The 27,134-nt window shown below is 55.4% G+C and overlaps 1 protein-coding gene across 1 annotated transcript in view; it reads left to right on the forward strand.

Moving 5' to 3' along the window:
• The first annotated feature begins 396 nt into the window (after positions 1 to 396).
• The window catches only part of ACE (angiotensin I converting enzyme), a 58,181-nt gene continuing 31,443 nt past the window's right edge, over positions 397 to 27,134 (forward strand). Inside the window, exons 1-4 of the mRNA XM_074941015.1 lie at positions 397 to 715; positions 17,610 to 17,777; positions 24,858 to 24,951; positions 26,036 to 26,179. Of these exons, the coding sequence (XP_074797116.1) occupies positions 503 to 715; positions 17,610 to 17,777; positions 24,858 to 24,951; positions 26,036 to 26,179 (619 nt within the window). The 5' untranslated portion in view covers positions 397 to 502. The remainder of the gene's footprint in view (positions 716 to 17,609; positions 17,778 to 24,857; positions 24,952 to 26,035; positions 26,180 to 27,134) is intronic.

Raw genomic sequence — 27,134 nt, forward strand, 5'->3', positions numbered from 1 at the left:
GTGCCCAGGGAAGCAGGGATCCTGCTTTCATGGAGCTCTAAGGAGACAGGTCCCAGCGCCCCCCCATCTTCCCTTCTCCCTCCTTCTGCTCTTTTCCTTCCCACCGGGTCCTCCCTTTCTCCATCTTCCCCCTTCCTCTATCCCCCCCATTTCTCTTTTCTCTCCCTCCTCCTTCTCTATCCTCCTTCCCCCTTCCCACTCTCTCTCCCCTTCGCCCTTCCTCCTCTTCCTCCCCACTCCCCTTCTCCCCCCCCCCCCATTCCCTCTCCCCTCCCCTCCCTGCGCTGCATGGAAGGACTTTGGCACCGCGAGTGGCTCTTTGCTCGGGCTCCCGCTGCGCGCCGCGGAAGGGAGAGTAACATGTTCCCTCTTATCTGCTGGGAGAGGCCGGCTCGGTGGGCAGGGTCTGGGCAGAGCTTATAAGCCGCCGGCCGCTGCGGGAGGCTCCCTGGCCAGGCGCTCCGGGGAGACCCCTGGGCGGGAGGCGCGCTCGGGTGCCAGGATGCCCCCAGCTCTGCGGCTGCTGCTGCTCTGGCTCGGCGGGGCGGTGGCCTTGGAAGCCGGGCTCCTGCCCCCCGACACCAGCGCCAGCGAGCCGGGGGCTGCCGTCTTCGCGCAGGGGTACAACAGCTCCGCCGAGGTGGTCCTGTTCCGGAGCGTGTCCGCCAGCTGGGATTACAACACCAACCTCACCGAGCCCAACGCCCAGCGCCAGGTAGGAGCCCCGGGCGGGGTCTCCAAGGGGGGTGTCTTTGGGGCCACGCCGCTGACTGGCGTGGGGGGAGCGGGGGGGCTGCAGCACACAGCACCCCCCCAGGGCCGCCCAGCCCCTCCCGGGGGGAGCAGGTGCCATTTAGGGTCGGTGCCATCCCCCCGCCCCTGCCTAGGGGCATCGAGCACGGGGGAAAGCCGAGGCACCCCTCCCCTCCGCCTGGCCCCGGGGTCCCCGGGCTGACTCTGTGCCGCTCCTGCCTGGGGGCTGGCATGGGGAGGACCCCCCTGGGGAGGTGCCCGGGGGGCTGCCGGGGAGAAAGGGGCTGGGGGGCGGGGGGGAATTGAGCAGCTGACTCGGACCGGCTGGGAGCTGTGGGGGGGGGCGGGGGGACGGGACACGGACGCGCCATCGGTCGGGACCCTGCAAACTAGACGGGGCGAGCGGCTGGAGGGAGCCCGGCCGGGGAGCCGCGGGGATGCTGGAGAGCGGCTCAGGTGCGGCCCTTTCCCCGGGGCGGCGGCGAGCCTGGTGCCCGGAGCTCCCTGCCCGTGTCCCCGCGGCGCTGGGATGCCGCGGGTCGGTGCCCTGGCTGCTGGCGGGAGGTGCTGGGGCGGACGCGTGTCCCTGCCTGGCTCCGCTCTGGAGACTTGTCCTGGCTCAGGGGCGCCTCCTTCCTGAAGTGGGATCTCTGCTTCCCCTGCCTGCCCATGCCGGGGAGGGGAGGGAGGGTGGATGGGGTCCCCTGGCCTGGGGATTCCCGGTTGCTGTAAGAGCCCTGGGAGCTATGGGGTACAGTAGCCACAGGCTGCTCTAGCTTGAACCCGAGGCAAGGGACTGAGTGGATACAGCCCCTGGCACCTGCCTTTGGACCCGGGCCACAAACTAAAGTTTCATTTCGGTGCCAGCTCCCCTGTGCGCCAAGACCCTTGCTGCACCAGGGGGACGGCCCGTTGCCCAGAGGTGCCCGGATCAGGGGAGGGTTGTGTTGGGCAGCTGAGGATCTGGCCCACTGGTGATTTTGTAGAGTGTGCATGTGTCTATGTGCGCACCGTGGGCCTGGCTGAATGGGTGTGTGTTTGTGTGTTGGGACGTATCTGTATGCGTACAACTTTGGTCCAGGGTGATGATGCCAACCCTTCGGTAACCCCACTGACTTCCACTGGGTTGGACCTGGCATGTCAGTGAAGAGGGTGACACTAGATGTGTCTGTAAGTGTGTGGGGGGGTGTGTAATAAATGTCTGTATACATAGGTGTGTGCAAATGTACATGTGTATGTGGAAATGTGTGTACAGTGTATAGATCTGGCCACAGGGGAGTATCTAAGTGTATGTGTGCATGTGGCTAGACCTGTATATAAACATTACTCTGTTACTCTGTCAAAGAATATACATATCTGTTCACATATCCATACATATGTATATTCTTTGACAGGGTAACAAGCCTTGTGGATGTGGGGAAGCGGTAGGCATGGTAAATCTTGACTTTTGATACTGTCTTGCAAGACCTTCTCATAAGCAAACTAGGGAAATACAGCCTAGATGGAGCTACTATAAGGTGGGTGCATAACTGGTTGGAAAAAACATTCCCAGAGAGTTGTTAACAGTGGTTCACAGTCAAGCTGGAAGGACATATCGAGTGGGGTTCTGGAGGGATGTTCTGGGTCCGGTTCTGTTCATTATCTTTATCAATGATTTAGATAATGGCACTTATAAAGTTTGCAGAAGATACCAAGCTGGGAGGGTTGTGAGTGTTTTGGAGGATAGGATTAAAGTTCAAAATGATCTGGACAAACTGGAGAAATGGTCTGAAGTAAATAGGATGAAATTCAATAAGGACAAATGCAAAGTACTCCACTCAGGAAGGAATAATCAGTGGCACACATACAAAAAGGCAAATGACTGCGTAGGAAGGAGTATTGCAGATAGGAATCTGGGGGTCATAGTGGAGCACAAGCTTAATATGAGTCAACAGTGTAACACTGTTGCAAAAAAAGCGAACATTATTCTGGGCTGTAATATCAGATGTGTTGTAACCAAGACACAAGAAGTAATTCTTCTGCTCTACTCCACACTGATTAACCCTGAACTGGAGTATTGTGTCCTGTTCTGGGTGCTATATTTCAGGAAAGATGTGGACAAATTGGAGAAAGTCCAGAGAAAAGCAACAAAAATGACTAAAGGTCCGAAAACATGACCTATGAGGGAAGATTGAAAAAAGTGGGTTTGTTTAATCTGGAGAAGAGAAGACTGAGAGGGGACATGATAACAGTTTTCAATACATAAAAGGTTGTTACAAGGTGGAGGGAGAAAAATTATTTAACCTCTGAGGATAGGACAAGAAGCCATGGGCTTAAACCATTCTTGCTACAACTTAAGTTGGACATTAGGAAAAACTTTCTATCAGGGTGGCGAAGCACTGGAATAAATTGCCTAGGGAGGTTGTGGAATCTCCATCATCGGAGATTTTAAAGAGCAGGTTAGACAAACACCTGTTAGGGATCATCTAGACAGAAATTCCCTCTAAGCTGCGTGGCTGTGCAGCAGGCTATCAAGGGCCGTGCAGGCGTGCAGATGCAGGGGCTTGGACTGGAGAGGAGAGAGGTGCATCTTCCCCAGCCCCAGCCCTGGAGCTGCTGCGGCGGGGAGAGGTGCCTCTCCCCAGGTCCCAGGCTGCTGCGGTGAAAAAGGGCTCGGGGGAGTCCTCTCTCCCCTCCGCAGCCCTGGGGCAGCCTGCACCCCAAACCCCTCATCCCTGGCCTCGGCGCGGGCCGAGGGACATGCCGGCCGCCGCTTCCAGCAGCTCCCATTGGCCTGCAGCAGCAAACTGCGGCCACTGCGAGCCGCGATCAGCCGAACCTGCGGATGCGGCAGGTAAACAAACCGGCCCGGCTCACCAGGGGCTTTCCCTGAACAAGCGGCGGAATGAGTCTGGGAACCACTGGTCTAGATAATCCTTAGTCCGGCCACGAGTGGAGGGGACTGGACTAGATACCTCCTGAGGTCCCTTCCAGTCCTGCGATTCTCTGATTGAGGGGTGGGGCGTGTATGTATATGTGCACATGCAAGATTCAGATCTAAAGCCAGGACTCGGGAGGCCCTTATCCAACACTTCCTCTTTGCTGAATATGCAGCAGTGACAACCCACACAGAAACTTATCTTCAAAACCTAACGGAAAGTTTTTCCAAAGCCTGCCAAGACTTCAGGCTTATTGTAAGTCTAAAAAAGACGAACATAATGAGCCAAGGAGTTGAGGAAGCACCGTCCATCAAGATCAACAACTATGAATTTGAAGTGGTGAACGAGTTCATATTCCTGGGATCCACTCTCGCGGTCAACCTCTCACTTAAACGGAACTCAACATCCGCATTGGAAAAGCTGCCACAACACTGTCTAGACTGAACAAGAGGGTCTGGCAAAACAACAGCCGGAGAGAACGCACACAGATCTGTGTGTATCGTGCATGTGTTATCAGCACACTTTTGTACGGGAGCAAGACATGGACCTTATTCTCTCACCAGGAAAAGAGGCTCAACAGCTTTCATATGCATTGCCTTCGTCGAATCTCTGGAATCTCCCTGAGGGACAGAGTCACCAACACTGAGGTGCTCAAACGGGCCAGCATACCCAGCATGCAAACGCTCCTCCAACAGAGACGCCCCTGCTGGCTTGGGCATGTGTGCTGCAGGGATGATGGGCACATCCCAAAGTTCATCCTCCGTGGTGAACTGGCATCTGGAAAAAGACCCAAAGGACGCCCAACATTGCGTTTCAGGGATGTGTGCAAGCGAGACCTCAAAGAAATGGACATGGATGTGGACAACTGGGAAGATCGCCCTCAAGACCGCAGCCTTTGGAAACAAGAGCTTAACAGAGGTCTCTGAAGTTCCAGGAGGAAGGTGTCCAGTTTAGCAGAGGAGAAAAGAGCTCGCAGAAGACAGAGCCCAAAGTGTGGAAACATCACCTTTAAATGTGACAGATGCGGCAGCGAATGTCTCTCTCCAGTGGGTCTCTTCAGCCAGGTTCACAGCTGCCGTAAAACCAACTGAGTAAATTCTTTACCCCTCAAGGGTGTGCATACCCAGGCTCTCTCAAGACTGAAGGATGCCAACAACGACATGCATATGCATATGTGCCTGTATTTATAAGAGTGTGTGTGTGATGTGTGCATTTCAAATGTGCGTGAGTGTGTGTGCGCTAAGCATCCATCTTACGAATGGCAACGTGTGCCTGCATCTGGGTGTTTCCAGACCCATTTTGGCACCGGCAGACGGATTCCCATTCCAATAATCTGCTTGAAGGACTTCTTCAGTCTGCAGTACTCAGTTGCTGGTACCGTGCAACAATCCTTTCTCACCCGGAGATAGCTGCATCTCCGCCAAAGCAGCCAATGTCTCCTCTCCATGCCTGGAGGAGACTCCACCATGGCCCCTCATGCATGTCTGGAGGGCCAGCTGTCTCCTTCTCAGAGGGGATGGTCCAGATTCACCACATTCAACAGAGCAGCCCCCTGAAGGGGGTGTTGCTTGGCCATTTACAGCCCTGCAAGGGCAATCAAGAAATCACAGGGAGTTCTTCACTCAGAGGCATCTGCGCCCCGTGTGCATTCTCCTAGCCTGGCAAGGTTGGGGGCAAAACAAGGGCATCATTCTGCTGCTGGATTGCTGGAGAGCGGCAGCTGTGAAATGATCTCACTTCAGTGCTTACAAGAAGAGCCCTGGGCAGCTATGTAGCCCCCCGTAATGCCAGGCTCACAAACACCTCTGCCACCTGGATTAAATCTCACCGTGCCCCTTTTAATGGCACAGGAAAGGGAAAGTGACTTACTCAAGAGGAAGCAGCAGGGAACCCCAAGCCCCTGCTCTAGCTGCTGGGCATCACTGCTTCTGCAGGACAAATGTCCTGCTCACCAATGAACACCGACGTTTGTGCACAATTAAGGTGGAGAAATCAAGCTGATGAAAGGAAAAAGGTCAGAAACCTTGGGTCCTGCCAAATCATGCGCAGCCTGGACCAGCTGGGAGGTCAACGGTGGCCCTAAGTTATCTTTATCTCTCCCCCACTCCTGGGGGCAGCTGAGCACTTGCTATGCCCCACAGCATATATTAGAACCGCCTCAGGGCTGCTTTAACCTGTGGCAGGTGCAGCAATCCCTAGGGCTGTCCTATTGGCTCAGGCTCCCGGGAACGCAAGGCCCTTTTTGAGTCTATGGCACTAGGGGACAAGACTCAAAGCCGAGGCTCTGGCCCAAGGTTTCAGTGTGATCTCATGTACTACTCAGAACTTCAGCAGCATGGACTGTGCTGATCCACCCCAGCGTGAGAGCTGAGCCTGTGTGTTTTGTAGTGTCTGTTTAACGACATGCACCATATGACTTTGGAGGTTCGTACATTTTAAAAGGAGAACAGGAGCAGGGACAGAAAACAGGAACTGTGCTATCTCGGCCACTTTCAGCTTAGGAAGGGAGTGGGGGCTAGTGGTTAGCACAGGGGACTGGCAGTTGGCACGGTGGCAAAGGGTGACAGCTCTCTCATAGCGCAGCTGGGGCTCCTCCCCAAAGCCCTTGTTTGGGGAATAGAGCTGTGAGCAAGCTCTATTTTTTGGGCAAGGCTGAGTCTAGCAAGCCTCCACAGGTGACTTTCCTTATCAGCCAAGCCAGGCAGAAGGGAGGGGTGAATCTACTGGGGCTCTCCCCCGCCTGCCCGAGCCGGAGGCTCTCCCATGGGGTCTGAATTGCCTAGCGGACGAGAAAGCACCAGAATGACACGTCTCTTCCATTATTCCAGCCCGCAGCGAGCGGCGTTTGCACCAGCTCGGCAGGTTTCTGCACCAGCTCGGCAGGTTTCTGCATGACTGGCGCGTGCCTACACTCAACAGGAATAAAGAGAACAGGCCGGATCCTTCGCGGCATAAATTGCCAGAGCGCCGTTAACTTCAGTGGAGCTGTTGATTTACACTAGCCGGGGATCAGGCCCAGTAAACGTTAGCCCGTCGAAGCTTCAGCAGAGAAGCGTAGGGCCTGCGGCGTGTCCTGGCCAACCCCCTCCCTGTCTCCAGCGGCCAATGCTCCAAAGGTCCAGAGGAGACTGATTTTGCCCGCGGGTCTACCCCTGCGTGCGGGGAGCCCCTGAGACTGGAAGGGCCCTGGGGCTGCGGGGGGAGGAGCCACACCTAATATAGCCTAAAGTGTGGGTTGCTGTGGCCAGGGAAGGCGTTGCCCAGGACAGCAGTTTCAGCCACTTCTAGCCGTGAGGCTGCCATGGAGCTGCTTGGGGTTTAAAGCTGCTCCCACTGCAGGGCGGGGGGAGGGAAGCTGGCTCAGGTCTGTGTGAATGAATCTGAGCCTAAGTCGACCTCCTCATGCAGTCCGGGGGCGGGCAGGAGGAGCTTGTAGCTGGCATGGGGCAGGGGGAGCGAGGTGTGCACTGAACAGGAGTGTAACGGGGCCATGGGGGAGGATGCAGACTCTCCAGTGGGGAAGGATGAGACTGAGAGAGACTGCTGACAGCCTGCGTGTGAGATGGCCACATTAGCCATGGGGGCTATTCGTCACTGGTTTTACAGTATCACCTACAGGCTATGACTGAGGCCAGGGCCCCATGGCGCTGTGCTAAAAGCAAGAGGCAGCCCCTGCCCCAAACAGCTTACAGTCTAACAGAGACAAAGGCTGGGAGGGTAAGTGCTTTGCCCAAGGTCATCCAGCAGGCAGTGGCAGAGCTGGAAATGGAAGCAAAGTTTCCAGAGTGTCAGTCGAGTGCCCCATCCTCTAGCCCAAATCCACGAGTGAGTTATGCAGGTCATCCCAGTTGAGGGTGCCTGAAACCTATGTGCTGTCCCAAACCAGCAATCAGAGCCACAGAAATACTAATCTAGAGCCGAGAGAGCTTCACAAATGTATATTGGTTGGATTTTTCATGTCCCTCCCCTCACAAAGCCATGCTTAGACCCAGGGGCCCAGCTCCCTCAGTGCAGAAAGCTAAGACACCAGAGAAACCCCAGCAGTAACGATAGAGGAGTGATTCACCATATGGAGCAGGATGGAAATAAAGCCCTGGGGGGAGGATGGTGCCTTCTGCTTTGATATATGGATCATGGGCCTGATTCCCTGTTGGTCTGCACCTGGAGTCTTCGTTTGCACCAGTGCAAAGTGAGTGTCTGGCAGGTGTGGAACGCTGCCATTCTCCTCTGCGAGCACTTGACACCCCCCTTGCAAAGGTCTAAATGACAGCAGGGCAGCGGAGAATCTGAGTCCAGTGGCCACCTTGTGTTGCACTGGTATTGCCGATAGCTGTCTGGGCCTGGGGAAGAGAGAGCTTTAGAATGTTCTCTAGCTTTCTTCCTGGTAATTAGCAACCAGTGACATTTACCTAAACAATCCGCTGTTTAAAGGGAAGACGGTGAGAAGGCTGATAAGATCTAGCCTGACAAAACATTTTATTTCAGATAGTATATTTGCAAGATCCAGGACCCCAAATAAATCTATCTATCTATCTATCTATCTATCTATCTATCTATCTATCTATCTATCTATCTATCTATCTATCTATCTATCTATCTGATGATCATTCCACCCCCATACATCTCTATCTGTCTATCTAAATTGCGTGTCTCTTCTCCAGTGTTTCCTCAGATACAGCACTTGCCCCTCATTCCCCCGGGAAACACAACTATCAGAAAATCTTTGGAGTTGCACTGGGATCTTGTCATTGCTCCTCCATGCAAGGCGTGCGTTAGTGTTACACCTGCTTGGGTGCCGTGCAAGAGACTCTTGGAAACTCACGGCTGTAGAATCCAATCCTTAGCAATAGCAGAACCCCACAGAAGGGACACCCCAATGGGCTTGAGGCAGTGCAGTAATCTCCTGGTTAACTTCCGGGGCAGAGAGTCCTGGAGAGACCGTGGGATCAGCATCGGGGAGGGAGGAAGGCAGGGAGCAGCAGAGGGACCGCCCTGTGCCTCATTCACGAGCCCTCTGGTGATTAAAGGAGTGTGACTGACAGGCTGAAAAGGCCCGGGAATCCCATGCTGAAGGGATTTTGTTGGGGTGTAAGTGTAAGTGTGCTTTGAGCAGAGCGGGGGGAGCAGAGACCATTCCCCCTCGCCCTGCATATCTGAAACTCAGCTTTGAAAATTGCAGACCGTCAATAGATCTCATTGATCTGCAAAGCTAGGTGCCCTACCGGGGCGTTCTCCCCTTTACCCTCCTTGCTTCATTAGCCCTAAGAGAGGCAGCAGGCAGAGCTGTGAGGCGTGGGGGCTGGGACAGTGGACCTTTGAAGTGGATCAAAGAGTAGTAAAACTGTCCATTTTCAAAGGTGGCTGTTCTAAAGGGAGGGGAGCCATGCTGAGCTGCCAGGCAGAGCACTGGGAGCGCAGGCTCTGGGGAATGGAGCCCTTCTGTCTCCAGGTGAATGGCTCGGGCACTGACTCAAGTCCCACCTGCACCGTGCCTCTCTGAGCATCTGCCCAGCAGCTTGGGGCAACCAGTTTTCAGCCTCAGGAGCTGGCCACCAACTACTTGCTATGTGGGCGGGTTCTCCTGAGCCACCTGGTCTCCTTTCTGCTTGGTGATTGGCCGTCTGGAAGGAGAAGAGCAAATCTGGGTACCTGTGCGAAGGTTTCTTCAAATGGCTGTGTGATCAAACCCTGATTTGTGCGACTCCAAAGGGGGTCGAAGAGACGAGCTGTTCCACACACCCAGCTAGGGTGACCAGATGTTCCGATTTTATAGGGACAGTCCTGCTAATTGAGGGCTTTGTCTTATATAGGCACCTATTACCCCCCATCCCCCGTCCCGATTTTTCACACTTGCTGTCTGGTCACCCTACGCCCAGGCACGGCCGCATGCCCCCTTCGGCTGTATCCACCCACGTCCGCTGCCCAGGAAGTGAGGCCTGAGTAATGAGGAAGAGAATGAAATGAAACCACCCAGCCTAGCTGGAGACTGGCTGAAAAGGCTTAAATGGCAGCTAATGAGCTACCAAATAAACTCTCAGAGACTGCCCCAAGAACAGGCACTTCGCATGTTTTCCTTCCCCTGCTGCTAGGCTGTCAGATCTGGACCAGGCCCATCTTGTAACGTCAGCATTTCCAGCCAACAAAATATTAACACGTGTCACGGAGTCCCCGGGCGATGCTCTGGAACTGCTCCCTACGAAGCCAGGCAGGACTCTGCGGAAGTCTCCTTTCTGGGAGCAGCCTGTCTGCAGGGCAAACAGCTCACACGGCTTCCACCTTCCTGGGTCTGACCTCGGAGCATTCAGCATCCTCTGCCCCTCTGTGCGCTTCCCACCGCGAGTCCGCCCAGGCGGGCTCCTGGGGAAGCCAGGGGGTCCTGCCCCCCAACTCCGCAGTCAGACGTGACTCTCAGCCAGCCAGTAAAACAGAAGGTTTATTAGACAACAGGAACATGGTCTATCACAGAGTTTGTTGGTGCAGAGAACAGGACCCCTCAACTGGGTCCATTTTGGGGGGCAGCGAGCCAGACAACCACGTCTGCACTTTACTCCTTGTCCTCAGCCAGCCCCAAACTGAAACTCTCTCCAGCCCCTCCTCCTCTCGGCTTTGTCCCTTTCCCGGGCCAGGAGGTCACGGGATTCCTTTGTTCTCCAACCCTTTAGCTCTCACCTTGCAGGGGGGAAGGGCCCAGGCCATCAGTTGCCAGGAAACAGGGTGTCGGCCATTCTCTGTGTCCAGACCCCTGCACACACCTGCCCTCTAGGGCTCTGCAAGGATCATACACCCTTATCCCACCACCTAGATACTTAAGAACTGCAGAGGGGAAACTGAGGCACCCCCACAATATTCAGAGGAAACATTAAGAACAGTCCCGCTTCGTCACAACATGCCACAAGCAAGAACAGCTACCAGGAAGCTGCTCTGCCTTTTGACCCTGCAGACTGACAGCCAGTCCCCGCGGCCATGCGCGCTTTACTCCGTTACATTTGGGGTCAAGCTCATCTGGCTTGGACTGAGCCAAACCCTGGGCTCCTTACACAGACAAAACTCTCATAGAAGTCAATGGATCAGGCGCTGAGGCCCTCACCCAGATCCTGTGTAATGAGAGGCCTGCTAGAGGTGATGGCGAATTCCTAGCAATTAACCATTGGAACAATTGACCACGGGTCACAGCGGATTCTCCATCACTGGATGTTGTTTAAAAGATCTGCTCTAGTTCAAACATGAGTTTGTGGGGGGCAGTTCTAGGCCTGTGTCGTACAGGAGGCCAGACGAGCTGATCGCAGTGGTCCCTTCAGGGCTTGGAATCTATGAAGAAAAATAAGTCATCCAAAATTCTCCACCCATGTTTAAACAACTCCCCATAACCCGTTGGTTGCTCTTTCTTGCTCTCGAGTGGCTGGGCCCCAGGAGAGGTTTTATGAGTCTGTTACAGGCTTTGCATTAACAAACGTGCTTCTTTAGCTCAGCCAGGCCAGGATTTTTAGAGCATGGGGTGCCAGGTTCAGCCCCTACAAACGACCCTCTGTCATTGCAGTTTGTTTCTGAGATCTTGGTTTTTTGCAGCGAACTCTACAGGTTGCATCAGTTCCCAGTGTTGCTGAGCAGGTCCAGTCTGCTCGTAACACAGCCTTAATTGTTCTCCACAATGCACCTTCCCTAGGACAATGGCCAGCATCCGGTCACTGTGAGAAGAGGAGGAATCTTGCCAAGAAATCAGAGTGAGTGGCTTGCCTTGCCCCAGCTTTGCCTCCCTGCCCGCGGCCACGGTGCACACAGGAGAGGCCTTTGCAAATGACTTAGCAGGCTGATGGGATCGGAAAGGGGCGCTCCCCAGAAACGAAAGTAGGGTGAATCTGCTGTTCCTGGCACGTGAAACTCAGTTCAGGCTGAAAAACGGGGGCGGGGACGGTAGGTGTTGAGGTGGGCATAGCACCGGGGCAAGGTGTCAGGCTGGCAGCCGTGGACGTCAAAGGTCCTCTCTTTCTCCTGCAGTGAGTACACTAACAGTGCGAGCTGCCCATCCCTGGCTCACCAGAGACATGGCAATAACTCTCTGTCACTAGGGCTAGTGCCATTGGCTGGATGTGCTCTACGGTCCCCCAGGCAAAAGGCTCTGGATCCTGTACCCGGGGCCCAGAACTACTCTGAGCTTTGCAGGGCTTGGGTTCTTTAGGACGGCATTCATCTCTCCCTGCCGAAACTCTGCCTAGGTGGGCTTTGTGCAGGGATGGGAGAGGGTGAAATGAGCTCCCCCCCCCCCAAGCTGATCCTGATCGGCTGGGAATCAGGTGGCTTCAGTCAGTTATCAGCTGTAGCTAGGAAAGAGACAGGTGGCTTCCATAGAGGCCTGGGAGAGCCCAGTGAGGGAGCAGAGCTGCCGAAGGAAAGTAGTCCCCTGAGAGGGGCTAAGAGGGGAGAAGGAGGCTCCTGGGGCAGGCTTGGGCGGGCAGGTCAAACCTCAAACCATGATTTGAGGACTTCAATAGCTCAGACATAGGTGAGAGGTTTATCGCAGGAGTGGGTGGGTGAGATTCTGTGGCCTGCGTTGTGCAGGAGGTCAGACTAGATGATCATAATGGTCCCTTCTGACCTTACTGTCTATGACTCTATGAATCCGTGGCCTGCAGGTAGGCTGTGGGAAGGACTCCGGGGAGCAGTGAAGTTGGAACAGTTTGTATAGTGGGGGTGCTGAGAGCCATTGAACCAAACTGCAAAGCCTGTATAGGGTGGAAACCACTTCAAGCCGGGGCTGCTGCAGCACCCCTAGTTCCAGCACCCCTGCCGGGGAGGAGGCTCTGAGGGTCAGTGGCTCAGGTAGAAGCTGGATCTCCAGGGAGAGAGGTGGGAAGGTCAGCAGTGTACGAGAGAGCAGGGTGGAGAGGGAGCCCAGGAGGGTGGAGGGCCCTTTAGGTTTTCTTTTGGGACTGTTGTTGGTTTGTGATCCGTAGGGTTGCCACTTCTGAGATGCAGAAAAACTGGGCACTGGCCAACCCCCGCGCCGACAAAGAGGGTCCTTACCCCTCCCTGGTGGTGAACCAGTGGGTCTGTCTCACTTCCTGGCACCCCCTGCGGGGATGATGGTGTTGGCAGGGGAGGGCTCCCACGAGGGCTCAGGGAAGCGGGACAGACCTAAGCCTCACCAGCAGGGATGGGTAAAGAGTGGGGTGAGGGAGGCAGGGGTCTCCTTACCCCTCTTTGCTGGCGAGCCTCAGGTCTGTCCTGCTTTCAGCCCCAGGAGGAGCGGCCATGGTTTTGGCAGGGGCGGGCCCAGGATGCAGCGTGGGACCTGGGTGCCAGTGCGCTTCCAGCTGTGATGTGCATGGCTGGTAGTTACAAGATTGCTGCTCGCACGGCTGCGGGTGCGCATGGCAACCCCCCACCCCCAGCTCCTTACATCTCCTGCATTGCAACGGGCAAGGCAAAAACCGGCCCATTGGCAACGCTAGTTATCAGCACTGTGCCTGGGGGTGCTGAGAGAAGCAGCTGCTTGAAAGAGCTTCCCTGGGGCAGGTAGGCCGGGGTGCGGACAGGGATTAATGTGAGAGAACACACACTCTGAGAAGAAAGGCTGAGGACCAGAACTGAGCTGGGTCTCAAGCCCAACCAGCAGTGGGGAGGAGCCAGCAGGTGCAGAGAGGGTCTGGCAGGAAGCCCTATTACAAGGTGCAGATCCCTGGAGCAGAGTTTTACCTCCAGGGAAACTGAGGTAGGGTGAATAGCACCACAGCAGGCCACAAGGGGGCATCGTGGAGGCTGACCCTGCCACAGGGGGTTGTGGACTAATGGCTCCATCTATGCCTGGATTCTCTGTCCCATCCACCGTCCCGCTGGGCTCCCTCCATGCCAGTGAGGAGACCTCCTCTGTGGCATGGAGGGGTGTGGAGACCTCCCTGTGTGCCTGCCTTTCCTGCCCCTCGCTGCAGGGCTTGGTTGGCAGGGGGAGCCTGATGTGACCCCTCTGCACCAGGTGGAGTGTGAGAAACAGAAGGGATGTGGAGTTGCCTCTAAACTTCCTGGAGCGTTAACGAGAGTGCAGAGTGGGCCCCGGGCTGAGCAGCGGCTGATGGAGCGTCTCCGGGCTCATCATCCATATCTGTCCACCAGACGCTCCCAAGCAAAAGAGCCGACTCAGCTCTTTTCCCGGGCTCTTAGGGCCCATTCCGGAGCCACCTTTCCATCCCCCACCGCTGCAAACTGGGTATTTAACATTGCTCTGTATTGTCACCTGACAGCTACTCAAGTGCCAGCTGTCTGTGAATGGAGCCAGCTAAGTGACAAGGGGTGGGGCTGGTGGCTGCCTTGCTTGGCACTTGGGTTTGATGCCTGCTCCAAGCATCTGCACTGGGAGCCAGGCTCAGGAGGGCTAAAAGGGTCTCGTTTTGTTCATTGGAGGGAGCCTTGTGTCTGTAACAAATAAACACAACAGTAGCATTTACAGGAACCCCAATTACTCCTGGGGTCATTCATATCTTGCAGGGCACAAAGCTAGATCTCCGGGTCTCTTCCCAATTCAAAGCCAGCTACCCTGAGGCCATTGCCACCTGAGAGGGGCTGTGTGACATCAGACAGTGCGACTGCCCAGCAGCCTGGTGCCCACATCACTAAATAACCCTCCAGCTCGCTCACTTATTAATAATGTTATAATTAATACCTGGTTCTTAGCTAGCGCTTTCCATCACACTTTACCAAGGAGGCCAGTGTCGTTGTTCCCATTTTACAGCTGGGAAAACTGAGGCACAAGATGGCAAAGCGACTTGCCCAAGGCCCCCTAGCAGGTCAGCGGTAGAGATGGGAATAGAACCTAGGTCTCCCAGGCCCCCTTGCTAGTCACTAGACTAAACCATGCTGGCTCTTGAATACAAATGGGAGTTGGTTGGCTGGATTGTGTGCTCACAACACACACTGTAAACTTAATATATAGCTGAATTCAGTGTATCTCTTTATATGTCATAGATTTTTGTCTGATACATCTAGATGCTGCTGGTGCCTAGACAGAAGAGTGAGGGGCCTGTTGGAAATACTTTAGGTAGACAAATGGATAGAGTGATGTGTATGTAACTATGAAACGGCTGCTGCTTTCTGTTTTCCGTCCACTGTGCCTTTCAACTTCCCAGAACTCCGCTTGTGTGTAGAGACATTTACTGCAGCCTGTTCCCAAATGAAATGCACACGCTACACTCTCACCACTTGTTGGTTGGTTTGTTTCCGTAGTTTAAAGCAAAAGTCTCAGTATTGGCAAATACTGTGAGCTCAATCCCTGAGGGGGCCATTTAGGGATCTGGGGCAAAAACTGGGGATTGGTCCTGCTTTGAGGGGTTGGACCAGATGACCTCTTGAGGTCCCTTCCAACCCTGATAGTCTGTGATTGACTTGCTGGATTTTCTAACCGTGTGTGAAAACACCTCATAATTTCCTGTTAATCATTTATAGCCCACTTAGAAATGGAGCCTCACCCTTGCAAGGTCAGGCTTGACAAAGCCCTGGCTCAGATGATTTAGTTGGGGATTGGTCCTGCTCTGAGCAGAGGGTTGGACTAGATGACCTCCTGAGGTCCCTTCCAACCCTGATATTCTATGATTCTATGACTGGTAGTTTTTTCCCCTGCAAACAGTGCGGGTTATTCAACCTTGCCTGTTGCAGATGCCAGCAGGGCTGCAATAGACGCACATTTACCCGCCATCCACCTAGAATCCACCTGCTGCTTCTGTTCAGTTCAAAAGCGGGACTGTGCATAACACCTTTTCTGGTGCTTGTTTGCCCGCTGGAGAAGCTCCAGGCAGGGAGTGGGGCTTGAAGCGATTTCCACTTTGGCTGGAAATCGGTGTCTCCTCTTATAAATGTCAGAGATCAGTGCAACCCTGTGCATCTCCTCTGATTATTTCCCCCTTCCTAGCCAATTCTCCTGTAAGGCATGGTCCTTACACAGCAACTTCCTCGTGAGCCACTGAGCCACATGGTTTTCATCTGCACAGTTGCAGTGCGAGGGTTATCTATGCAGATCTGTGCAATGAGCCCTTGGTGTCAGTTGCCAGAAGCCAGCGGAGTGCAGGAACCCAGGATAATGCGGGAGGTCATTTCAGCAGATGGGGGAATTGCTGCTGATTGGGATCAAAGCAATCATGACTGAAAGGAGTCCTGCCACCCAATGGACCGATGAAATGGTTACACGTTCATACCCATCGTATGAACAAACCCTGGATCTTAATACCATGGGAATCGGGAATCTGAACCTGGATCCGAATGTTATGGTTCCCCCTTTATCTGTCTATATAACAGGCCGGACCGAAATCCTGCATTCAGACATTCCCAAACTTAATGTTGGGGAATTCAAATCTGGCCCATCCCACATGCAGGCCAGTGCGGAGGGCTTCAGAGCCTGGGGGGCAGCCTGAGCGAGAACGTCTACACTGCTATTTGAGCCCGAGTCCATTGATCTGAGCTCTGAGAGTTGCTGCTGCCTCCCCCCGCCCCCTCCAGAGTAGACATACCCATATACACCAGTGCAAAGTGGGCCTGATTCTCATTCTAGGGCCCTTTTACACAGCTCTAGCAGTCTGTAAAGTCTTCAAGGCCCCCTCACGCTGCCAGCACGGTGTAAAGGGGCCTTAGTGTAAGTGAGAATCAGGCCCCCTGAGTGCAAAGTGGGTATAAAATGCCATCCAATCAGAATGGTAACAATTCCCCCCCCTTGGCCCTCCCCTTGTGGCAGTGTGAATGACCACAGTGCAGGGCAGTGGGGAAGTGGGTCCTGTACTGTGCGTGCTATCTTCCCACCCAGCCTTGTTTTGTGGCTGCACCAGATTTAAGAAAAGGAATGATAAAAATACCGACAAATGAGCCACTGCATCAAAGCTGGGACAGTCCCTCCTCAGACCCACTGCCCGCGCTCCAGTGGGCACTCCCTCCTCACCCCCAACCAAGCCTGCCTCAAACCTGGGGGATTCATCGTCCCATCCAGCTTTGCCAAGCACTGCAGGAAGGAAGGATCTGCCTTTCTGTCAAGTATCAATTGTTGCCCTGTGCCAGAGATGGGATACTTGACCAGATGGGCACATTGTCTCATAAGAATACCTAGGACTCCTATTAGCACCCCGCCTTTTCCCACCCCAGCCCTGCCCCCATTCCACCCCCTTCCCCGCCACCTCCCCACTCCTCCCCCTCTCCTGGAAGGTTCTAAGCACTGCCAAACAGCTGTTAGGCGGTGGCGGGGAGGCCAGGAAGTACTGGGAGGGAGGGGGAGGAGTGGGGACACGGCATGCTCAGGGGAGGGAGAAAGAGGCGAGGAGGGGGGAGCTTGGCTGCCGGTGGGTGTGGCGCACCCGCTAATTTTTCCCCGTGGGTGCTCCAGGGCTCATGGAGTCGGCGCCTATGAGCTAGAGCATCTGTCTACCCATGCTGGAAAGCACCCTTCCAGCTACAGTATAGACACACCCCTAGTGAGTTACCGTCCCTGCCCCAAAGAGCTGACTGTCTTCACAGACAAAACTCAGCAGAGGAAACAGACAATGGCAGGTGAAGTAGCACCCCGGAGGTCACACAGCAGGTGGGTGGCAGGAACAGAAGCTGTATCTCCTGAGTCCCAGCCCGGTGCCCTATCCACTAGACCATGCTGCTGTACCACAGCTCCCACGTATGTTACAAAGGTGATTCTCGTTGTCTCCATTTTACAGGTGTAGCAGCGAGGCAGGGCCTCCCTCTTGGCTGTTGTGCCTCCCTCTTGGCTGGGCAGGCCGTCTTGTGGTCCCTGCTGGTTGGAGATGCGTAGGTCTGCCAGTCTGTGGCCCACGCTGGGGTTGGGTCCCGCTCCCTAGAGCCCCACACAGAGTGGGGCACAGGCGCTGCAGGGTAGACGGTCCCCTGGGAGCGATGGCTAAATGGTTCTCCTAGGAAAGGGGAATATCTGTCACAGAAGAGTCTTTTCCTCCTGCCTTCCAGATCTTGGCCTCCCTGGAGGAGCAGAACTTCACAGAGGCCTGGGGGAAGAAAGCCAAGGAACTCTATGGCTCCATCTGGAAGAATTTCTCAGACACTCAGCTGAAGAGTATCATTGGCTCCATCCAGACCCTGGGGCCTTCCAACCTGCCCCTGGACAAGCGTCAGCAGGTAGGCGTCGTGCCGGGTTGCTCTGAGAGCGGGTGGGGAAGTGACACCCAGGGAAGCTAAGGGCACGTCTACACTGCAATTAGACACCTGTGGCTGGCCTGTACCAGCTGACATGGGCTCGGGTGAAGGGGCTTTTTTAATTTCAGTGTAGATGTTTGGGTTGGATCCTGGGCTCTAGGACCCTGCGCGGTCGGAGGGTCCCAGAGCTTCGGCTGCAGCCTGAGCCTGAAGTCTACGCTGCAGTTCAACAGCTCCTCAGCCTGAGCCCCGCGAGGTCAAGTCAGCTGGCACGAGCTGGCCATGGGTGTCTAACTGCATGTAGACATACCCCCAAGTCACTGAGCGGTTGGGGAAAAGAGCAAGAGATTGATCAGGGATGTGTGTGCATGCACGGGAGAGGGGGAGGGGGAGTCTTCAGGGCTCAGCTGGGTCTCGCGTAGGCTCTTGAGACATAGGAGGTCATCAGAAAATCCATCTTTTGGTTTGTGAATGGAGCCGTGTTGATGGGGAGTCACCAGCTCAGGCTAAAATATGGAGCTTTAGGATTTTCCCAGCTGCTTTTCTGCCCTGTTGGCCCCACTGCGGGCCTGCAGTGGGCGGGTGCAGCTCCTCTGGCTGGGATGATGGGCCACTGCAGGCGAAAGGTGGGAAGCACCTTTCAGACAGCGTGGGCCTGCTTCCCCACTGTCTCCCCCTCTCCCCCCGATAGTAACTCCGTGCAGCAGGGGGCCCTGCCATGCGCAGATCCAGGTCTGCCAGATCTGCACTGTCAGCACAAGAGCCCCCGGAGCTGGGCGTGTTCCGGGGCAAAGCTGCGGTGGAAGGAGGCGTGGCTGTGCTGGACTTGTGCTCCAGTGATTCTGTGTCCTGCATGGCCCCATAGGCACAGATCAGACAAGTAGGAGAGCCGGATCTCCGATTCCATGCCTGACTGGTCATACCACGGCAGTGTGAGCGTTCCGACTAGGTCTCTTAGCCAGCTATCCACTTCAGCGCATGGCCTACGTGGATCTAGTAAATATAGAGTCACTATTTATAACCAGCAGTAGGGCTGTTTCCCCAGACCAGGAAGGATTACATTCTACGCCCAGGTCATTGGCAGGCCCTTTCCTTAGTATATAGTTTGTTCATTCCAAGAATGAACTGGCAAAGTGACCCAGAACAAAGCTGGTCTCCTGGCCAGGAAAGGCTGCAGGGGCCAGAGCTCTTTCTCTCTGCGTCAGGGCCAGTCCCAGGAGTCAGCCAACTTGCAGCTCCCATTCCAGCTGGGTGTGATAATCAAACAGGGCTGGCTGGCCGGCTCAAGCCCCTGACCCTTAAAAGAGCAGCCCCCCCGTTAGTTAGTCACCATGGTTGTCCTTTAAAGGTAAGTCAGTGCATGCTCATGTCCCGTGTGATGCCACAAGTTAGGATAAGGCCAAGGCAGACGTGGAGGGAAGATCGGAAAGCAATCAGGGTCGTCAGAGAGGCGTGTGAGGTAGCAGGCAGAGGGGACGCCTTGTAGAAGCGAGGGTGGGAGTTTTCACAGCGGCTGAAGGGAGGCTGACGTTGAATGGATGGGAACTGACCCTCCAACTCTCGGGCCAGGAGACGCGCGAGCGGACCAGCGAAGGTAGAGAGCGGAGGGAGTCGAGACTGAATTGGGCAGCGTGTCCAGCGCCTAAGGAACCCCCTGGGAGGGTGCGTGGCTGGGAAGCGGCTTGAGAGGGCTTATCTCGGAAGAAGTAAACATTGCAAACGAATTGAAACCCAGCGGGTGCCGTGGGAAGGAGAAGAACCAGGGGAGCCAGAAATAAACCAAGGGGCCCGCGGAGGCGTGAGACGCTGTAGGAAGACCAGAGGGAGGCCAGGCTCCAGGGCCTACATTTTTCAAAGTCTCTAGTGATTCTGGGGGCCCCAAGCAAGATGGATCTTAAAGGGGCCTGGTTTGCAGAGGGCAGGTGCTTGGCACAGTCTGGGAGTCAAGCCCCTTTAAGGCCTCTCAAATTGGGCACCCCAAAAATAAAATCACTCATCACTTTGGTACATGTAGCCCCAGTGGTAGAGGGGCTCTGCCCCAGGCTTCAGATTGAGGAGTAAAAAGAGGGGGCAGGAGGGGAGCGGTTCCCAGCAGCTTGATTTAGAGTCTGAAATTCTGAGCCCCCAGAAGGTGCAGGCCCAACCTCCCAGCCCACAGCGCTGGGGGGCAAAGGCCGCTTTCAGTCACCTTCTCACCCTGGGCTGTCACCGAGGTCAGCGTGGGCCCCCCTCTAAAATCAGCTCAGATGGTGCGGAAAGGCATGGAGATGCTATCCCATCCTGAGAACCGGTCCCAAATCCTCCTGCAAAGGAAGGCTGGGGTCCCCACTGTCTACGTAGGCACTTCTCTGCCCCCCATCCCCACAGCATCTGAGCCAACCCCAATCGTGAGTGAGTGCAGCCTCCCCATTGTACAGGTGGGGAACCGAGGCCCAGAGAGGTTAAGCGACTTGCCTGAGGTCACCCAGGGCTGTGGCAGAGCAGGGGCTGTCAGGACCATCCTGCCTCGCTTACAAAGTCGCTGTGTCAGGACACTGGACAAGCTGTTATTTGCTATGGGACAAGGAGGGCAGTTCCACCCTCCCAGACTTTTCATGCGCACCCCTTTTGGCCCCCACCCCCAGCTTTGCAGGGTATCACATGTTCATGGTCTAATCTAGATGCTGACACAACTCCCCCCACCCCCCAAGATTTTTTCTGAAATGACGCCCTGGCTGCCAAACCAAAAGGGGCCCCTACCACGGCTTTCGCCTTTCCTAGGATGGCATGATTCCCAGGGCATCAATGTTTCCAAGCCTCAGGGCTTTAATCGAAATAATTTTTCTGTAACTTGCTGGTGAGGTGTGTGGCCAGCAAGGTGTGGGAGCCCCGGCTGGAACAGCTGCTACATCCGTCCTGTTTCCTCAGTGGCTACTGCTCTTTCCTGGCAAAAATGCCGGCCTGAGCTGATTTGCCCTGCAGCTTGGGCAAAGCTGTAAAAGGCTGCGATACTGATCTGATAGCACTTTGCACTGGTGTAAACAACTGCCTGGGGCACGGGGGAATCAGATCCTCAGGAGCAGTGAGGGTACAAAGGGCAGGAGTCCTGGAGGCGCGAACTGGCATCACATCTGCTACACTATGCCAAGGGGCACACCAGGGCAGCGCTGGGGTAATGGCCTCAGATCAATGGGTCAGAGAAGCAAAGACAGTGTATTTTTTTCTTTGACCAGAGGAGGAAACATCATTGAGGTGTGAAGGGAACAGGGAGGGCGGCTGCTGCTGCCAGGCCTGTTGACAGACTGTCAAAAAAATGAACAATGGAGCAGGACAGGGTGCTAAGAAACACACAGGCAGCAAAGGAAAGGCACTGAGGCCAAAGGAGAGAGAGTGGAAATGAAAACAACAGCAGCTTTGGCAGGAAATCACTATCCAGGCTAGAATTTTTCCAGGCCACTCCTGTGGTCAGGAGAAGCCCCACGGGATCTGTGATGCTCACCAGCAAGCGGGTCGTGCTTGTTACCCGCTCCAGAAGTCAGCATGCTGCAGGGAAGGAGGGGCAATTCATCAGGAATGAGCCAGCGGGAGGAGCACTGCCTCGTGACTGACCACAGCTCCTGGGTGCTCCGTGGCCGTCTCCCATCCATGTGCAGACCTGGCCCAAATCTGCAGAGCCCCCGGGGTTAGTGGTGCCGGTGTGACCCTGGGAAGGTGGGCCACGTGTTGCTCCGGGGAGTCAGGCAGGCCCCACTCTGAACGCTGGAGACCGGGCAAGCTGCTGCTCTCCGCAAATCCATGCAGCGAAGGGAAGCAATGGCTAAAGCGTTGAATAGGAGGGGCTGGCTCACAGTTACCCAGCTAATCCTGTCACTCTGCCTGCACCAGTTAATTTACTGCTGCTCTTTTGAACGGTTCCAAGGAGGAAGGTGGGGAATAAAAGCCTTTTGCCTGGCTCCCAGGCGGGCAAGTGGAGCCTGATTTAAAAGCAAGGGGCGACTCCAGAGACCCTGAGCTCTGCTGATCCAACCCTCCGGGGCACCACCTCCACCTAACCCTGTGCAAGTTTAACCAGACTCATTCTGTCTGTGCCAACCAGTGCCCATCAGTGCCCCTTCCTCCCAGCAAAGCAAACCTCACCGTGGAGCATAGCCTGCCCCTACGCTAGCCCCAGCAAAGCTGCATGCAGCTGAATAGGAGGCAGACAGGGGTGGCGTATGGGGCTTGTCAGGTAGGAATTGGGAGGGCCTCTGTCCAACAGCTTGTGTTGTCATTTAATCAGGTGCAAAGTGCTACCGAAGCCGAAGTCTGCACCCACTGGGACTGGTGAGAACGTTACACACTCACTCTGGGCATAGTGAAATCATTTGCCCTGGTGAGAGCATTTCACACTTGCAAAATGTCCCCTTCTTAAATGCTCTGCAGTGTGCTGCTGCTGTAATGCCGTGCTGTGTCTCCTCCCCAGAGACAGTCGCATTTGGGTGATGGCCAAAGATGTTTTTCTCTGCAAGCGGGGCAACATTTTCCCAAAAGCTCAGGGCCTGCTTCTCAAGGGCTCCATGCCCACGATGGGTGCCAGGCTAATAGGAGAGCTCAATGTGTGCTCGGTGAGCCGGATTCTTTAGAAAATCTGCCCACTTGGTTAGGTGCCTAACTGGGAGCTGAACTCTCCCAAGGAACCTGGGTCTGGTTTGCGAAGGGCATTGGGAAGCTCCGGGATGAAATACCACGTAGAAGTGTAAGCTGTGCCACTGGGACCCCACATGCTGGTGCTAGACCCACAGCCATACTCCATCAGTAGGCCAGGCTTCCTGAGAGCAGTGTCGGCAGTGTCTCTCTCCCGCCGAGAAAAGCCTGAGCCTTTGCCACTCTTAGCTGGTAGAACAGAAGCAGCAAGTTTTGAAATCTCCTTCCTGCCGATTAGCTGTAATTATTCCTTCCCAGCCGGTAAGGCTTGGAGTGAATGCGAATACCTTCCTTCTCCAGAAGAAAGGCTTCCCACCCAGCCCCCTCCCACCTTTCAGCCAGAGGAAGGGACTAAGCTGTGGAGTTTCCTCTCCCAGAGATTGGAGTTGCATTCAGGATGCAGGGAATGCCCTGTTGCTATTGTCCTGCTGCTGGCAGTGAGTGTAACCAGTGCAACTGTCGACCCAAACTTTGATCTTCCCTCGTAACTAAACTGAGCCAGCCGCAGCAATAGAGGGAAAGGACATTATAAGCAGCGGCACCCGAGGGTATCTGAAGAGCGACTCCTTCTTTTAAAAGGGCTTTCAGTGAGTGTATTCTCCCAGAGCCTGCCTTTCCTCCCAAAGCGCTATATCAGTGAGAATCATTTTACCCACCACTGCAATGCAGCCCCTTCTGAGGTGCAATGTGGCAGCTGTTTAAAACCTGATGCCACATAGCAATTTAGGACAAGAAGCACGAATGACCATTCCATTGAAAGCTTAAGGGGACTATTAGGGAGCAGGATGTGATTTCCCAAACTGCAATTTGGCCGGAACAATGGGGCTAACAATTCTATTTATCTGAAAACCATCGGGGGATCTTTAGTGGTCACAAGTGGTCAGGGCCTCAGGCCCCCATCTCATCATCCAAGCCACACTTTCAGCAGCCTCAAGAATGCCCCTCTGGCTTCACAGGAAGAGCACCAGCAGAGCCTAGAGGCCTCAGCCAGGATCAGGGTCCCATCCTTGTGCTGGGTGCTGCATACCCGCATCATGAGAGCCAGTCCCTGCTGCAACGAGCCAACCACCTAAATAGACAGGAAGGGAAACAACTTGCTGGAGGTCACACAGCCAGCCAGTGGCAGAACCAGGAATAGAGACCAACTCTCCTAACTCAGCATCCTACCCAGCCGGACCTCCTGCTGGCTGAATACAATTCCAGGAGCACTTTGCGGGCTTCCTGGTCAACCCGAGGAACTGTATTCCCTGGAGATCCGAATGCTGCCGAAGTCAGTCCTATGGGGTGGAAGGGTAGGTGGGTCCAAGCCCAGCATTCCCTGGCCCCTGGCTACGTGGGCTATATTAGGAAGCTCCCAGCCTACAGAATGGTTCCCTAATCAAAAAGAGACCTAGACCGTGAGTGAGGCAGCTTTACGTGGCATAAGGCGAGGTGGCCACGCTGGGACGTAGGTGGAGGGCAGGGGTGGATCGGCAGGGTGCTGCAGATCGGGCTGGTAAAGATGGGGAGTGGGTGTGAAAACTGGCAGAGGACTCGGGTGTCTTAGCAAAGAGCTGTGTGCGGGGGTGGGGGTGTAGAGCAGGACTGGAATAGCGGGGGGGGTGCAGGTCGAGCTGGGAGTGTACTGGCAGAGTGATGAATAGCAGGGTCGCTCTAGGTCAGGATCAAGTGGTGTTGGTAGATTGTGGGGCGGGAAGGGAGCCTTTGCACAGCATCTGTCGGCCCTCTGCCAGCCACATTATTCATCTGGCCCTCGGGATGGGCGTCCCTCGTTTTCGATAGATCCCATATAAGCCTGCCATGGTCTCGCTAAGGCGGCAGATTGTGTGTGGCAGGAGGGCTGACTCAGGAAGCCAGGGTCACTGACAGTGCTCATTACACCGCATCACCATTCCTCACCTTGGGTCCCTGAGCCGTCTGGGCCCGGGGCAGGTTGGGAGATGCATGGCCTGGCTCCGTCTAACCAGTCAGATCGGCTCCCCTGTTTGCCCCTTATTTTAACAAGCAACTAACAATGCACTCCCACAGAAAAGCACCCTCCACCTTCATGAATTTACAGCCCCCCTTCTGCCAAGCCACATGCTCCCATACACTCCCCCCCAAACCATATGCATGCCCAGCCTTCTTCCTCCACACACATTAAACTACACAAGCCAAACTGCACACACAGCCACCCCCACCTGCATTCCCATTCACCCTCACAAGCTCACACACAAAACGACATGCACACAGAACCACGTACCAAAGTGAAAGGAGCCTCAGAGGTGCTGCCAGTCCATAGGCAGGGTATCCTCCATTCTCTCCCTGTGCCTGAACTCTGACTGTAGTGCCCATGTGCTGAAGGAAGCCCTGATTCCACGTTCTTCAACCCCTAACATCTGCTTTTGCCTCCTCCCCCAGTACAACACCATCCTGAGCGAGATGGACAATATCTATTCCACTGCCAAGGTGTGTCCTCCAAACCAGACCACCAGCTGCTGGGCTTTGGAGCCAGGTACGGTGCTTTCCCGTCCCAGCTGGGTGGGAGCCCTGAGCCCAATGACTCGTACTCCGTCGCTTTCTGAACTTTGAAGCTCCTTGCTCAGGAGGTGGGCCTGAGCCTGCAAGGTGCTGAGCGCTCTCAGCCTCTGCCGGAGCCAACGGGAGCCGAGCGTGATCAGCACCGTCCAGATTTGGGCCCCTTCTTGAGGAGGCAAGAAAGCAGCCCAAAGCCTCCTGCTTGCTCAGTGGCCCCGATCCTAGTGGCACTAAGGTCTGTGGGAGTTTGGTTACTGACGTCAGTGGAATTTGGAAGCTCTAAGCCAGTGTTGGTGGTTGAGGGGAAGGAAATCAGACTCCTCAGTTCAGCTGGGCAGGGAGGAATCCTCTCCCCTTCCCTGCAGTATTGCACAAACGGCCGGGTATGTGATGGGCCTTTCGACACTTTCTCTGAAGTCTCAGGCACTGGCCACTCACCACAGGCAGGTGACAGGGTGAGGGGGTCCAGTGGCAGGCAGCTCCGACAAGAGAGAGTCCTCCATGCCCCAAACCCAGGGTTGCCAGCTCCTGCTCAGGGGGGACTGGAAGGCGACACTGAACTGGAGATGGGGCAAGGGTAGGAGAAATGGGGTGTCAGGCTGCTCCTGGCGGGCGTTAGAGCCGACAAGCCTTCCTGCATCTCAACCTCTGCTCCCTCCGGAGCCACACAATCCTGCTCCAGTTTCAGATGTCCAGCGCCCCGGAGGGGGGGGGGGGCTGTTTGGATCTGGGGTGTTTGTTCAGCATGTTACAGGCACCGGGGCTGCAGACACCCCACCATTCCCGGGGCTTTGGCCCATTGTGAAGCCAGGGCACTGTCTGGCACCCTGATGTTTGTGAGCGTTTGGCTCCAAGCTCGGCCCGTCTCTGCTTGATTCGCGAGTGGTAGAGAACCTGATGGGGGTTCACACCCCTCCCTCTGCCCCAGCCTGTGTCCGTGCAGCTGGGGATCTGCGCAGCCCTAGGAAGTTGGGGAGACCTACTGTGGGTGGAAAGAAACTCCCCCTGCATGCCGCGAAAGCTGGCGTGACTCTGTCGTGTTTTTCTCTTTCGTGCCTCAGAGATAACCAACACCATGGCCAACTCCCGCAGCTACAAGGAGCTGCTCTATGCCTGGGACGGCTGGCACAGCTCAGCGGGAAACCCCCTGAGGCCCAAGTACGAGGAGTTTGTGACGCTGAGCAACGAGGCCTACAGGATGGACGGTGAGACATTGAGTCCGGTCTCCTGCTATTGCAGGCATCTCTGTCACCAAGCAGGGGGTGGGGGACGGGGGAGCCTCACAAACCAGCCCCAAGTTCAGAAACACCTGATGAAGGACAATCGCTCCTCCTGGAGTCAGGAGCACTGTTCCCTTTAAGCTGTGCGCATTTGCGTGCGTACACAGATCCTAAACCCCACGCACACAGCAAAACAATGCACGCACAACAATTTGCACAGAAGAAATTTTTTGCGCACACGGCCTGTCAAACATTAGAGGGAACCTTGGTGAGGAGGCATGTCTGCCCCACGCCCACGGCACAGCATTGCATGAGGAGTGCATTCAAGGAGTTAGTCGCCTCTCGCCCGGGTGTAAATGAGGAGCCGATGGAACCCCGCTGGTGGAAGTGAGAGGAAAGTCGAGCCCTGCAAGTTCTGCACCTTCTCGTGCCACATCTGACGCTGGGCAATGCAGGAGACAGGATGCCGGCCTTGACGGCCATGGGTCCATTTCAGCATGGCAGCCCCTGTGCACTGCGGGCAGTAGCCGGGCCTCAGTTTCCTCATTCTTGCTCAGCTACACATCAGTAGGGTTCCCACAGTGAAATGTAAGTGAGATCAGACTCTGGCCCCCTGCGCAAGATCCCTGGGTCTGGCCAAGCTCTGCCCAGAGCAGGGCCTGAGAGTGTGCAACAAAGGGAACCTCGGGGCTGCTCTAGCCCGGGCCTAGCAGAGTTCTGGCCACGCCCCCTTTCCTTTGGCCACGCCCCTGATCAGTAAGGCCTGGGGAATGAGCGGGGATGTGGTGCTGGGTCTGTACCAGCTGGGGATTCCCCCCTGTCCCCAGCTGGCAGCTCACCTGGAGGAGCAGGGGTCCCTGCCCACTGGGCACAGGGCCTCTCTCAGCCTTTCATGCATCCCTCCAGCAGGCATCCTTGCTCCCCCAGGGATGATTTTGTG

The sequence above is a fragment of the Natator depressus genome, chromosome 27 (assembly GCF_965152275.1).
Source record: "Natator depressus isolate rNatDep1 chromosome 27, rNatDep2.hap1, whole genome shotgun sequence".
NCBI classification, from domain to species: Eukaryota; Metazoa; Chordata; order Testudines; family Cheloniidae; genus Natator; species Natator depressus.